This window comes from Cryptomeria japonica, chromosome 2, assembly GCF_030272615.1.
Source record: "Cryptomeria japonica chromosome 2, Sugi_1.0, whole genome shotgun sequence".
Taxonomy (NCBI): Eukaryota; Viridiplantae; Streptophyta; class Pinopsida; order Cupressales; family Cupressaceae; genus Cryptomeria; species Cryptomeria japonica.
This window is the reverse complement of record NC_081406.1, coordinates 653,864,863-653,879,722: the sequence shown is the minus strand read 5'-3', so window position 1 is coordinate 653,879,722 and position 14,860 is coordinate 653,864,863. Positions and strand designations below refer to the sequence as shown.

Below are 14,860 nucleotides of genomic sequence, written 5' to 3'. Positions count from 1 at the left end.
GATACATTTTGTCATTGAATTTTTTTTTTTTTACTGCATTTCTAAGAAAATTTAAGCAGTTTTTTAAGTTGCTGAGTTTTTGCTGAGTCAAAAATGTTGGGTCTGCCAAGTTTTCGCAGAATCTGAATTTTCCAATTAGGATGGATACTACTGTGAAATAGTGAGAAATGCAATCCAAAAATTTATAAAATTTGGTTTATAGACTACTGCATGTAGATCATATATAAAAATGCATACATACCAGAAAAAAAATGTAACCATAAATATAGATTTAGAATTAAGAGAATTTTGTAACTAACTAAATCAACATTTCACGTAGGATTCAAATCTCTTTTTCTAGCAAACAAATTTATAATAACTATTGTTAAGTTAGTTGCCCCACAAAATGATGCAATGAACCAATTGATAATGTTAATTGAAATTCTCAAAATATTCTAATGAGATCGGATAAGTACATATTAGTTTAAAGCATGCTAGCACATGAATAATACTAGACACCACATCAATTCATCTTCTTATACTGATTAAAAATTTAAAACAAAAGCATTATTTTGCTGTTCATGACTAATGTAAATAATTATTACCTTAATATGCTCATATTCTCTTTTCAGCTTTTTAATTTCAATATAACTCATTTCCAATGCTGAGCTTTGATCACTTGCAAGTTTGAGATCATGTTGAAGAACCATATTTTTTTCTTGCTCTCTTAAAGCAAGTTCCTTCGATGTGTTAAGTTGAATTTGCATTTCTTCTAATGCATTCTGAAGCTTCCTAATTTCCAAATTCTTTGATTCCTCCACATCACCCTGAAAATGGGAACATTTATTTCACTATTATTCCCTTAAAATGAAACAAAATTTCAAAAACTCATATATGAAGCACAGCAATTCTAACATTAATTCTTAAACTCACTGAATAATCCACACAAAAATAACTTTGCTATAAACAATGGGAAACATTTTCCAGTCCAAGACCTATACGGCAAGACAGCTTCTGCAGGTTAATGCTACCTGACTCCAAACCATTCAATAAAGACTACATGCCAGCAACTTACTAAGATGTCAAAAGTAAGCCATAATGTCAATATGCAGGACGAAAATAATTGGTCAGAAAATAACTTGTTTTCTTTATAGCTGCAATTCTGGTCTTTCAAGATATTCTTACCTACTTTTTTAGTGTGAAGCTCTAGTCCAAACCTTGATGATTATAATATGACAGTGCCTTGATGATCACAAGCTTCAAGTGTAAGTATGTAGCCTACCAAGAGTGTTCAACTTTTATTTAAGGGCCTGGGAACGTTTTAATATTATGTGCCTGCAACTGACGTTACAGTCATGTTTATCTATATACCCATCCATTTGGCCCCTAAAAAATAACACTTCTGATAATCTTGGAAGTTGACTTCAAGGTGCTAAGAACAGAAAATAAGAAGAAAGGCGGACACAGTATCAATAAGAAAATAGCAGATCAGCTAAACTCCTTTTTATAAGATTTCACAATGTTGTATTTAATTCTCCCAAGGCAATTACTTGTCAAATAATTCAAGGATGTTTACACCTAAAAGATAATACTTTCTATTGCAAAATAAACAGAAGATAACAGAATATAGTAGGAAATTGTAGACTAATATAAATGATTGCTTTATTTATTCAAAGTAGTGCTTGTACAAAACGTAAACCAAGAAGCCTCTAGCAAGATAAGATAAGACTACTTTCCCTGACTACAATAAACATATATAACATACCTGATGGCTGGCAAATAGAAAACAAAAGTCGGCAACTACTTATAACCAAATCATAGGAACTACCCACAAGATGACAATTAGTTAACACAGACTCTGTTACAACCAAAGTACCAAACTCGGATCATCAGTCTAGACAGCTTGGATCATCAACAAACTTCCACTTGCCCGAAGACTAGATAGAGGAAAGAAGCAAGGATTATTTGTTTATTCACTACCACCAAAGGTTCATCAAATCCTCCTAGCATTGTGCAATCTGTCCCATAATCTGCATACTATAGGAATTATCACCAAAATCATTATCCATTTGCAATGGCATATGATGATGTTGCTTGTTTGGCTTGAGCCTCGAGAAATATATGACATCACTGATATCTTGTCATGATTCCTGCTTCCGACTTGGTTGACATAAAAAGAAGTAATAGTTACTGAGCACTTATTTTAGAATGTTGAACCTTATTTAGAGCTAACACTTCAAGAGGAATTAAGTAAAATATTATCCTTTTTCAACACTTAAATAGAAAAAGATGGGGGTACACAAATTTACACATAAATGCAGTACACAATGTCTTCTCCTTTAACTTTTTTCTCTTTTATTAGATTTTGTATTCAATAATATGATCTTCATGTATTCACTCTCTATATCTCTACACCTTTTATTACATTCAACTCCTTATCTTAATCTACATTCTATCTTCTCTTGCCTATGTTCTCACTCACTTTAAGTTACATACTAAGTCTCAAGGTTCGAATTCGAATTTCAGTTTGTGTTGTGACCATTTCACACATCGCCCCATTAAAATGGGGACCCCCTCTTTTTTGCTCGGTTTTGTCTGTTTCTCTCTCTGCTTTTAGGGTTTTTGAGTCGTCTGGATTAGGGTCAAGCCTTAGGGTTTCCGTTTTGATGATTTTAAGCCAGAGTCCAGTCCAATTTTGAGAGATTGTTGAGCTTCCTCTCGTAGGATGCAATTTTGAAGTGGGGTAAATTCGTCAGAGGTCGAGTAGGTTGGTCTAGGTTCAGTCGGAATTTTGAATATAAGTCCAAATTTTGCCTAAGTGTTGATGATGGAATTATGGAATTTTGTCTGATTGAATGATTTTGACCAAATTTTGAAAATTTTGATAATTGATTCCAGACATTGGAAAAGTCTTATTGTTGCCTTCTCAAGTGATTAAGTCTCAAAAACTTGATATTTTGTCCTGTGGAAGCAAATTCGCTCCTGTCCCTCAGTCAGGGACCAGGGCGAAAATGATATTTTATGCATCCTGGTTATTAATTTGTTTCATTTGTCTTGTGCAGGGTCGCCAGGAGATGCGTTTGAACGCGAATTGAAACCTTTGAAGATTTTGAGATTTGAAAATGGCAATTTTTTGAAGTTTGAGGACAAATCGCTCCTGTCCCTCACTGAAGGACCGGAGCTTGTTTCTAAAAATTTTACTGTCCTTGCAGGATCAAGACGAATTTTGGATTGGAAGAGATAAAGGGAAGCATGTTCTTTCCAGTGAATATAATTTGAGGAAATTTGCAAACATGGAAATGTGCCAGGAGCAGAAATCGCTCCTGTCCCTCACTGAAGGACCGGAGCTTAAAATCCAAAATTGCCTTGCCCTTGCAACATTTGAACGATTTCGCGATTTGAGAGGAACAAAGGAGATACATCTTATCAGTTGAATATAACTTGAAAATGTCATCATGAGGAAAATGGACCATAGAAGCAAAATCGCTCCTGTCCCTCTCCCAGGGACCAAGGCGAATTTTAGTGGTAGCTCCCGTCCCTCTCTCAGGGACCAGAGCGAATTTCCTTATAAGGCAAGATTTAGGCGAAGATCAAGTAAGTTTTAACTTTGAGGCAAGCAAAGGAGGCGTAACGAACCCGTTGAAGATAATTTGAAGATTGTAAAACGCCAAGTGAGGCCTATGTTGTCCTAGGCGGTCCTGTCCCCCAGCCAGGGACCAGAGCGATTTCTTACTAAGGAGGATTTCTCACCAAGTTGAAAGGAATTCCATCCTAAAGATGAATGAAAGGGAGCATGACGAGTCCATTGAAGATATTTTTAAACATTGGCAAAGTGTGATTGAGCTTACAAATGCAAATTCGCTCCTGTCCCTCAGCCAGGGACCAGGGCGAAATATTAGTTATGTTGCCTTCCTTACAAGTTTAAAATCACTCCAGACCAAGGTACGAGGAGGCAATGATGTTTTGAAGGTGCTTCAAGAGAAACGAAGTTGCAAAGATCGCCAAATATGATGAAATGCCTAAGTTCGCTCCTGTCCCTCTCCTAGGGACCAGAGCGAAATCTCTAAGTATGCTTAAATTTTGAAGGCCACGTTCGTTTCAAACGTTCAAAAGGGAGTAAGGAACACCATTTTATACTTCGAAGGCAATTGCAAGTCGATATAATCAAGGATTAGCACAATGAACAAAAGATCGCTCCTGTCCTTCAGTCAAGGACCAGGGCGATATTCACTTAAATATCAAATTGGCCTTGCAAAGGACAAGTTAAGTATGCGTAGAATGAATAGATAAAGTTATTTCTTGCCTTGTGACGTAAGTTGGCAATTAAAATGATCAAGGATCAAGGAGAAATACAAAAGTTCGCTCCTGTCCCTCACCAAGGGACCAGGGCGAAAATGGTCTAGGGGACATTCATTCAAAAGATTGAATCGATCAAGCTCAAGGTTCCCCAATTAAAATGCCAATTTTGACGTAGAAGAAGTGACTTTGAACGTAAAAGGGCGTGAAAATCAAGAGCAAAATGCTAGGTCGCTCCTGTCCCTCTCCCAGGGACCAGAGCGATGTGGTTTGTACCCTTTCACCTCTCATGTTTTGGCGCTAACACCATTTTCAAATTATTTCAAATGCTAAATTTCGATAAAATGGGCATTTAATAAGTGCGCACAAGACATTTAATTAATTAATTTTGCCTTTTAAAAGATCGAAATAATTAATTACAAGGCATTTAATTAATTAAATATTAATTTAAATAAAGAAACAGCGCTTGGGTTTATTTTAAATGTTTTGCAAAGTCGGCCTCCTCTTTTTATTTAAAATTTTGTTATTATTTGACTTATTTCCAAGTCGGCCTATGTGCAATTAGAGGGTGAGCGCCTATATAATGAAGATGTGATATCTCATTTCAAACCATCATATTCATCCTTTCATATGCGAAATATCAAGAAGACAAGGTGCGAATTTCATCAAGGTAATGCGAAACATCATAAAAGGGAGTGCGAACTTAGGTTGGAGTTGAGCGAACTTCCCATCATCACGTTGAAGACCCCTAAGGTTGGCGAAGTTACTAAGGAAGGTGTTCGCTTGGGGAAGATCACGTTGAAATATTCAAAACTCCGAATTTTGTCTAGACAAATCGCCTTAGTTTGCATTTTTAGAGTTAGCTCGCAAGAGAGGTATGGCAAAGATCCCTTGTCTTAATTTTGAATTTTGATCGTCATGGGTTTAAATTTTGAATTTTGAAATTTTGAAATTCCATTAGCTTAATCGTTTTTAGGAAATGATAACTCAAAGACTTATCATGAAGTTTCCTAAATTTAATATCTAATCTATGTTTATACATTGCAAAATCTATTACTTATTATGAAATGTTGTGTAGGTATTACGATGGCAACCCCGAAGGTAGGAGCATCCACCAGTCGTCCAGCTCTCATGAAGGATGATCAGAAGAACGAAGAATTGGAGACCAAGATCGTGTCTAAGTGGAGCAACATTGGAGATACCAACTTGGGCAACTTCAGTGTGAAGAAGTTTCGAGAGGTCCCTTACATTGGCAAGCCATCACCTGTCGCAAGGAGAATAATTGAAAGTGGCATTATCAAGGCGGCCGGCTTCCCTCCAGCAATCCAGTGCCATGAGTTGATGATCGAGTGTGCTCGCCATTATGATCCACAATCCAGATCGATAGTGTCCAAGGAAGGAGACACTTTTGCTTATCTTTCAGAGGAAGCTATCAGTGAAGCTCTTCACTTGCCAGAACATAAAGATATGATTTATAAAAGCATAGAAGGAGCCAGGTCCATGTACGAAGATGATCCAGATGCTTGCCTAAGCATCATCAACAAGAATTGGTTACTTAAGAGTCGTCCTCGCCTGAGCAAGATTACGAATACACCACATAGGATCGACTTCCAGGAGGAGTACAGAGATTTGATAACACTACTCAACCGAGTCATAGGGGCTCCTCAAGCCTTCTATTTTGAGAAGTGGATGTTCTACTTCATCCAAGTGATAGTTCAGGAGAAAGGAACAATCCATTGGGCTAGAATGATTAGCCATTGCTTGGACGTACAGTTAAGGAGATTGAAGGCTACTAAGTCTTTCCACATGAGTTCATACATCATATATGCCTTGGTCAGGAGCTTTGAATATGCAGGACTACCTCACAGAGGAGTGATTGGAAGAGGACCCGGCGAGGTCAGAGTTTGTGATTCTTATGTTCACTTGCATCATCCACCAGGAAGTAACTACAAGTTAGTTAATGATACCTTCACGATGAACATCACCAGGATATTGCAAGGCGGGATTCACAACCGGTTATCTCAAGATGCACAAGAGCTTGTAAAGAGGTACGGTGCATGGTTTATCCAATTCCATAAATTTACATATATTAGAGTTCATGGATGTCCTTCACCCCCCTATATGTTCCCGAGATATCCGACAGACAGAATTGTGTTACTTGAGATAACAAGACAGTTGGCAGCTTATGTGAAAGCATTCAGACACAGACATGGAAATGGAGTTCCTGTGCCTATCATATTGGGCAATTCAGTTGAGGTATGTCCTAATGCTCTAGCCATGGAGGATGCAGAGAAGGAGTTAGCTTTATATTCATTTTCATTCTTTGCCTTGAGAGAAAGCTTTGATCCATATGGGTATATAGAGGAGACGGTCGGAAGAAAATATAAACATGAACCTCAGGTAGAAGACTTTGTGATGAATCTCTTGGATGACCTTGAAGTGAAAAGAAAAATGCATTCTAGATTCCCTTTAGACTTCATCAGGAAATGCAAAATTTACAGAGTGGCCGACCAAGCTCAGGACAGTGGCAGACATCTCCAATCATCTTATGATCGAGAAAGCAAATCAGTGAGGCTAGATTGGAATGAACCCGAGGTTGTGGATCTAGATGCTTTGATGGCTCCAGTTTTGTCTTGTACTCGCAGATGGGTTGATGTGCAGCATCAGAAGTTGAGAGAGCAAGGTATATCTATGACTTTCACTTTAGAAGAGAAACCAGTTGAAGGAGGAGCAAGTGTAAGTGAGGGTAATCCTAATCCCAGAAATACAAGCGAAGGCAACCTTCGAAGTGTAAGTGAGGGCAATCCCCATCCAAGAGGCTCGAAAAGGAAAGAGAGACCTCAGAAAAGAGAATCTTCCAAGAAGAAGCAAGAGGCCAACCGAGATCGTTCATCCGGCACATCTTCTCAACCTGAGAAGAGGACACTTGAGATAGAGGAGTCTATGGAATCAATGGTACAGAACGATAAAGAAGGACAGGCACCTCGAAGGTCACCAAGTGGGTCTCTCCAAGCTAATGAGCTACATGAAGATAAGGAAGATAATGAAGTAGCGTCTCCTCTCAGGGAAGAAGAAACATTGCCCAATGAGATACAAGTTAGAGAAACAAGATCGGCCATCCCAGATTGGTTAAAGGAAAGACTTACAAGGGTAATTGTGATCGAAGACGAGTACAGTGTGATTGATTTAGAGAGCCTTGTTGGAGATTCTCAAAAGATGACAGAGAAGAGAAAAGCTACTAAGATGTCCAAGATGATCAGAGATGAGACAGGATCCAGGAAATTGCAGATAGCTACACCGGCAGTGGACAAGTATGAAGGTGAGATACTCCCAGAGGAATATGATGTAGAGACATTTGAGCTTGGTCCACCCACAGCCGAACAGACGTTGGATGATGCCACTGATTCATTTGAGGCACTTAAGGACAAACTTAGGGAAGAAATGGAAAAGAATAGGAAGCTTGAGTGAGAGGTCAGTGCTTGGAGAGGCTACTTTAGCCATCTCAATCACCCTTTGAGACGTCAGGATCCAGCTGTATCTCCTACACAGGCACTTCCCCTTGAATCAGTTGGCGAGGCAGAGAGAGTAAGGAGTTTGGTTCAGCTTATGAGCTCATGGATTGACAAATCCCATACAGTTGCTATTGAATTTGCAACAAGGATGATGCAGACCATTCACCGAGCTATTCAGGTTCTTGAGGTCATCCACAACTTGATGATAACTGTAGCTGCTTTCGCTCATACTAAGGATGTTATCATTCCTGTCTTGCAAGTAATCAGACAAACATCAAGGAAGGTCCTAGTGCAAGAAAAGATAATGGATGGAGGACCTCATAGTTTACTTCAGTGGTCGACTTTACTCCAGATGAAGGAAGTTCTCTTCGAGGACATCAGTACCAGATGATATCATGTTGAGGAGGACATCCACCCGATCCAGGACAGAGTGTTTGAGGTACTACGTACTATTCTTGGCAGGAGGATCGAAGTTGCGACAGATGTGGATTTGCAGGAATTGGAAGATAGAGTCAAGGTCATCTTTTGCAAAGATGAGAATGTTATTACAAATGAGCAATGAGATCAGATGTTTGCCACCATGCTCCTGATTGAGAAGACCAAGGAACTTGAACCTGAATGGGACGCTACTCTTCTCAAGGCTTTCGATCAGGTCATCCACTTAGAAGAACGAATGAAGAATCTTCCCGAGATTCCCATTGCTGAGATCGAAGGAATCGTATCTAGATTCATTGCATATGCTAAAAAGGAGCATTGGAAAGGGAATAAGATTCTAGATGAGAGGTTGTTATAGATGATGTGGCACCTTAATTGTCATTGGTCTATATCTCCTAGATTTTCGTGCCAAATTTAATATTTGGCTATGCATTTAATTTGGCTATGCATTTAATGTTGTGCAATAAAAGGGGAACTTTTGTAATAAAACCCTAATTAGGGTTTAGGTGTCATAATCTTGGCCATTGATCTTCTTTTGATCTGGACCGTTCATTGTAATTGAGGATGCTATATATACCCTCATTTCTTTTCATTTTGTAACTAGAACTAAGAAACTAGAGATTAGATATCAGCATTAGTGATTAGAGATTAGCAATTTGATAGAAGCAAGTATTTTGTAGCAAGATTGAGCTTTGAAGAAGGAATTTCAAACAATTGTTGTTCATGATGGCTTTGAGATCAATAAAATATTGAAGTTATGATGTTTTATTGCAATTCTTGTGGTTATCTTCTTGGTTGTTCGTTTTCTTGAATCATTCTCAATCAAAGTAGTGTTTTAATTTGAAGGACAAAGTGTTGGACTTGATCGTCGGTGAGATTCACTTTCCAAACCACTAGCTTCTTGCTGATTGTAGGAACGCCTTGCGTGGTCAACTGGATCAACTTGAATCACTTAAACTTTCAATCATTGTTGTATCTGGGATATGTGCTTTCGTGGTAGTGTCCATGATCCTTGATGAATTGAAAAAAATCATTTGTTACCTTAGAAGATCGCATCAATTTCAATTGAGTTGTTACTTTATGGCAATATTGAAGTTGGTAGAATCTTGCCAAGTCTCGTCCACATTGAGTCATTCTTAGGGTTAGATTATACTAGATTCCTTGCAAGCCCTACTCTTTTGATCTTTTTTGGAATTCATTAGTATTAGGAAATCTTGTTCCTGCATTTCGGAAACGTAAGGCCCCTTGATGAAACAGCAATCACAACGACCACTGGTGCTTATCCACACGTAGTGACCCTACTTAATAGAACATTGAAGTCACCCTAACTGATCCTTCTTGCGATATCTTCAGCAATTAGAGATTTTATTCAAGAGAGGATAAGGTACCCTTGGGTATTTTACTCTGTGTATGATTGTGTACAAAATACACGTCAACAGTTTGGCAACAATGATTTTTGGATGAAGTTCAACAAGGGTAAAATATTCGGAAAAAAATTCGACATTAAATTTACCTTATTTAAATTTAATTTTTTTTAAATATATAAATAATAAATTCATTAAATTGCCAAAATAATTTAATATTGTTAAATATATTTAAAATAATATTATAAAATAGAATAAATTTGAAATAAAATGATGAAATATTTATTAAAATAAAATAATATTATATAAAAATTTAAATATAATAAAAACTACTATAAATATTTTACATTGATTAAAATAAATTATTAAAAATAAAATGATATTATCAAATCTTCTGAATACAATATAATAAATTTAGAAAACATAAATTTGTTTAAAATTTTACCTTTCTAATTTATTAATATATAAATAATAAAGATGTTAAATATTAAATAATAAATTTATTATAAGCTCAGGATGGATGCGAAACTTATTCATCGCGAACTTACAATATATTCTGTATTTATTTAATATATATTCAGCCTTTGTATACAATGCATCAAGGTTCCTAAAAACTCCTCTGTGGGCCTCGCTTCAGCAACTAGAAAATGAAGTATTTTCTTCAAAAGGCATTGTTCGTAGCAATCTTCTTGAACTTTTATGGCGGCACCTTGCGCTTTGAGCATACCTTGCAATCGTGGCAGTATTTGTGGCGGTTTTCATGAGTCTCTGTCAAAACCCTGGTTCCAGCACATCATCAGCCATCCACTAGTGTGCATTTCATTCACAATTTTTGTCCACGTCTTCATTTCCGCCCAAGATTCGTGCCTCTTCCTCTAGATTGTGTGTCAAACAACAAATGAATTTCAACTAAAAAAGTCCTAGCTTTGTTTTGACGAACTTTGGGCGAATTAGAATGAATTTTTAATATTTTATGGGAATTCGCCGAATTTTGAATTTCATACATGAAATTCAGCGAATGCTATGACATAGGTTACATATATCTATGAAATGAACTATGCTTTAAAACAATTACAATCTAAGGGACATGTCCATTCTTTATCATATGATTCTTTCTGCTGCAAACAGTCGGTCCTCTGCAACATGTATTTGTTGCTGTAGTACCGGTGGATCCTCCGTAGTAACCTTTGATCATTATAACTTGATGATCCTTGCCAATGACTTGAACATTTGTTTTATCCTCCAGACAATCCATGGAAAAGCCCTGATCCTCTACAGGCTAACTGTTTGCAGGTAAACTCACAATATTGGACAACTTCCATTCAGAACTTCAAAATTCCAATAGCAGTCTGTCTTACTACTACGAGGGAAGGATTCTCTTATACTTATGAATCAATATATTCAAGAACCTTCCCCAATAATATAGCAGATTTCGATCTCTAATAAGTGCATTATGGATTCACCTACTTCTATAACTCCTCCTACTAGGGTCTTCGGCAGTCTTTTTCCATCCAAGGCTTTGTGATATCTCTAATTTAAATTTATAATGAGAGCATTTTCTATCTTCTCCATCTACTGGCCTGTCTGTGGTGGTGACCCATCATACCTTCTTTGTCATATACTAATCTGAGATTTATTACAGATATTCAGATCAGTAAGGTTCCTGTAATGTCCTTTTGTCTGAGTGATTATCCAGCAGGGATGTCTGATGTACTTTTATTCCCATTGACATATGATAAGAAATTTTAAGGGAATAAATTAATTAAATTAATTATTATAAAGTTGTCGTAATAAACTCAATCGTAAAGATAACTTTATTTAATTAATTTAATTAAAATGACAAATAAAATATAATTAATTATTTTAAAGTCACTAAATTAAAAAGACCTTCCAGAAGCTTATTATAAAAAATGGATTAAATTATATTCTTTCCAGAAAGTTTGAAAAAACATTATAAAAGGAGGAACGAAGGGAGTCATTTGGCATTTTGATGTTTCATGAAATGTTGTTTATCAAAGATTGAACCAGGTTCATACTTCAATCCAGGACAGAAACACTAGGATCAGGGGGTGGATTGGACGAAAACCCAATTCCATCTTTGGGATGGATTTATTTCAGGATTCAAAGTTGAACTTTACTGTTTCGTTTGGAATTGAAGATTTTATCATTTGAATAATTTACCAGGTTTGCAGAAAATTGTAGAATTAATATTATTAATATTTTCTAGTTGCTGAGACTGAAAACCCAGTCATACTATATCATAAGCTGGTTAAGGATGTTGTACAACTTTATTGCTAAAAAATGGGGTCAAAATCAATTGGGGACAAGGCCTAAAGCTTGGCGTAAGGTTTATTTGCAAAATATATTGCTGGTGGTTTATTTGCAAAATATATTGCTGGTTGCTTCTTTTTTAGGGACTTCCGTACACCTTATGGAGTCATATTGGTGATGTGGCACATAAAGAGAGATTTCTAATAGTCAAACTGGGCGCTAGCTCCTAAATTGAAGTATTTCCTCATAAAAAATGCCACAGTGTTAAACCAAAAAAGGTATTGACCAAGGAACGTGGCTTATAAATGCTTAAAAGCCTAAGGAATTTTCAACGCAACCTTGAGGAAGGATATTCCTGTCATACCATATTTAATTGCCAGCCATACATCATATCAAATGCAAAGGAGAGGCTGATTTATATATTTGGAGACTTATTAGGCTTGTCTTACTTCAATGCAGCTTAATAGCCTATAAATTACAAAGGATATGCGAATATCTAGCCTTTACTGTGCAGCAGTCATCAATGGATTTAGAGCTGTGGTCATGAATCTAGAAACGCATACATAGATCCACATGAAGAGTATCATTGGTTCATTTTTCCTATTATTCAACATAAATTCCTTATTTATATAGTCAACATATTCATGAACTGAAACACAAATAACAAAATGCAACACACATTTGCAATCTTCAGCCCCAATTCAAGAATCCAGCTAAAGCAAAATCTAGAAAGGAAACAGTACAAATAAATAGGTCCAATTGAGCTAAAATACAGTACAGAATACAAATTAGCATATAAAATATTTCAATAAAGCATAAGTGTTAAAAAGCTGTGGTAATTAATAACTAATGACAAGCATTCCAACCACAGTGTAGTTAACATCACAAGAAAAAAAATTTCCAAATAAGTTCACTAGCTTATAAGAGAAGAAGCATGACATGCAATGTGAAACTGTTTAATGCACAATATGAAGACAATATAAAAACTGAACATAAGAATATTCCATTACTCGCAATCTTTTCTCAAGCTGCAGTCGCCATGCTAACTCTTCACATTGTTTCTCAAGTTTGTTCTTTGCTTCACGTAGTGCGCCTGTTTCTCTCGCAGCCTATCAGATCAGAAAAGACAAGATACCTTACAATTAAATTCAGTCAGCTGAAAGAAGAAGACAGTTGCACACTATAATTGTAGAAATATTTTATCCATCACACACAATAAGCCTGCAGCTTGCTCTACAGATGTCCTTACCAAAAAATAGAAGATACTGATTATATAAAAGTGAAAAATCATATAATTCCACACAACTTGAATATCCACACAATAGCAAAGGACTAGAGAAAAAGCACCCTGGATTTGAAGCAAAAATAGTGATTATTGCTGGAACATAGGCCAAGCTAAAAAGAGTAACCCCCAATCTAGTACAATTATGAATAGAAAAGTGGGGGGACAACCCTGCAAAGCAGTAGAAACAAAGGAAGACTGCCCAGGCTGAGAACCAAAACCCTCAGGTGTCACTGTTCAGTGACCTGTTGGAGAAGCCACCAATGATATAATCTAACACTGCAAGAATATCAATTCCAAGTGTGAGAATGGTCATTGGGGAAAGTCCAGACCTAACGAAGTTGGACTGGATAATCCTAGGAACCAAACGATTTCTCATAGAAATTCCCCTAACATTCAAAGCCAATGAACTGAAGGTATCATGAAAAAAACTAGTGATGTGACCTTGCCCTGAAATGTGGGCCATTTAAAAGTGGTGTGGGAGGATCCCAATGTCAAGAAAAGATAGTGCAATGACCATCAGAAATCATTGCAGTTGTCATACATGGGTTGTCTAGAAATAAGCTATCTGAAAAAAAATTCTACCACATTGAAATCGCACATCAAATATGCAAACATCTAGTCATCAAGAAACAAATAGAAGTTGATTGTTAGCAGCAACATTCTGAAGATCCTACTGGGAAAAAAATGGGCGAATCTTATTAGGTCATTGATTTAAGAGATATTAGCCTAGTTTCAGCATTAACCTTTATATTGAGTAGAAAACAATTCTTCTTTTCCATTTCTCATTCTGGATTCTAAGAATGGACTAGGACAAGCCACCCACTTCTGGTAAATCTTCCATTAATTCAGCATGCACAAGAAAAAAAGTGCATATTTTTCTCTCCTGTAAATGTATGAAGCTCTAAAGCTTATCTGTCAAACAGAAGAATTGTTTTTCTGTGCAAACTTGGCTGTCTCTTTACAGGATCAAATTCAACTTCTTGTTATATGAATGAATTGACCAGCTTCTTCACAAACCCCACAACCATTCTTACTCTCTTCTTTCTTGCTGTTCAAGGAGCCATACAGCCTTTGGCATGTGATTTTTGACTGATGTTCATTATTAGACAGACCTGCACATGTTTGATAATCTTTCCAGAGCAATGTTTCATGTTTCCAATCAGGTATGATGCGTGTTGGAGCTGTCATTCAGGCGCTGATCCAGTTTGTCTTCATTTTGGGGTGTTTGGATTATTTTGGCAAAAGTTATCTGAGTGATTGTGAGCTGCCCTGTTCTGTAGCAGCCTATTTCAGTGCATACTAGACCTAGATCAGCTACCATATTCAATTCATTTGAGGTATAATGCTAGATATTGCAAGTTGGATGATTTGTGCATAATTTGGCTAAATATTGGGGTGATTTAGTGTGCTGGCTGGAGGTTATCAGCACTGTAGAAGCCATATGAGACCCGCCATTTCAGTCAATGGTAATCAAAAAGTGCTTTCAGACCTACACCTATTCATCTTACTCAGCAATTCCAGGTATATCATTGTTATTCCCAGCTGGCTGTTCCGTTTGTGAGTTTGGGCCTTCAAGGAAGATGATTTCTTCAGTACCATTTGTATCAGCATTGTAATATTTATCATGCACTTTATGACAGCGATATATCATTGTTGATATGTTTGTGTTGAGGTTTCATATTGTCAAAAAACAAAATTGAGGGTAGTTATTACAATTT

The 14,860-nt window shown here is 36.7% G+C and overlaps 1 protein-coding gene across 1 annotated transcript in view; it reads right to left on the bottom strand.

The window, feature by feature from the left end:
* Positions 1–14,860, bottom strand: part of LOC131038390 (myosin-11) — a 298,247-nt gene that overhangs the window by 92,625 nt on the left and 190,762 nt on the right. The window contains exons 23-24 of the mRNA XM_057970810.2: positions 12,868–12,966; positions 585–806 (exon numbers count right to left, since the gene is read on the bottom strand). Coding sequence (XP_057826793.2) covers positions 585–806; positions 12,868–12,966 — 321 coding nt within the window. The remainder of the gene's footprint in view (positions 1–584; positions 807–12,867; positions 12,967–14,860) is intronic.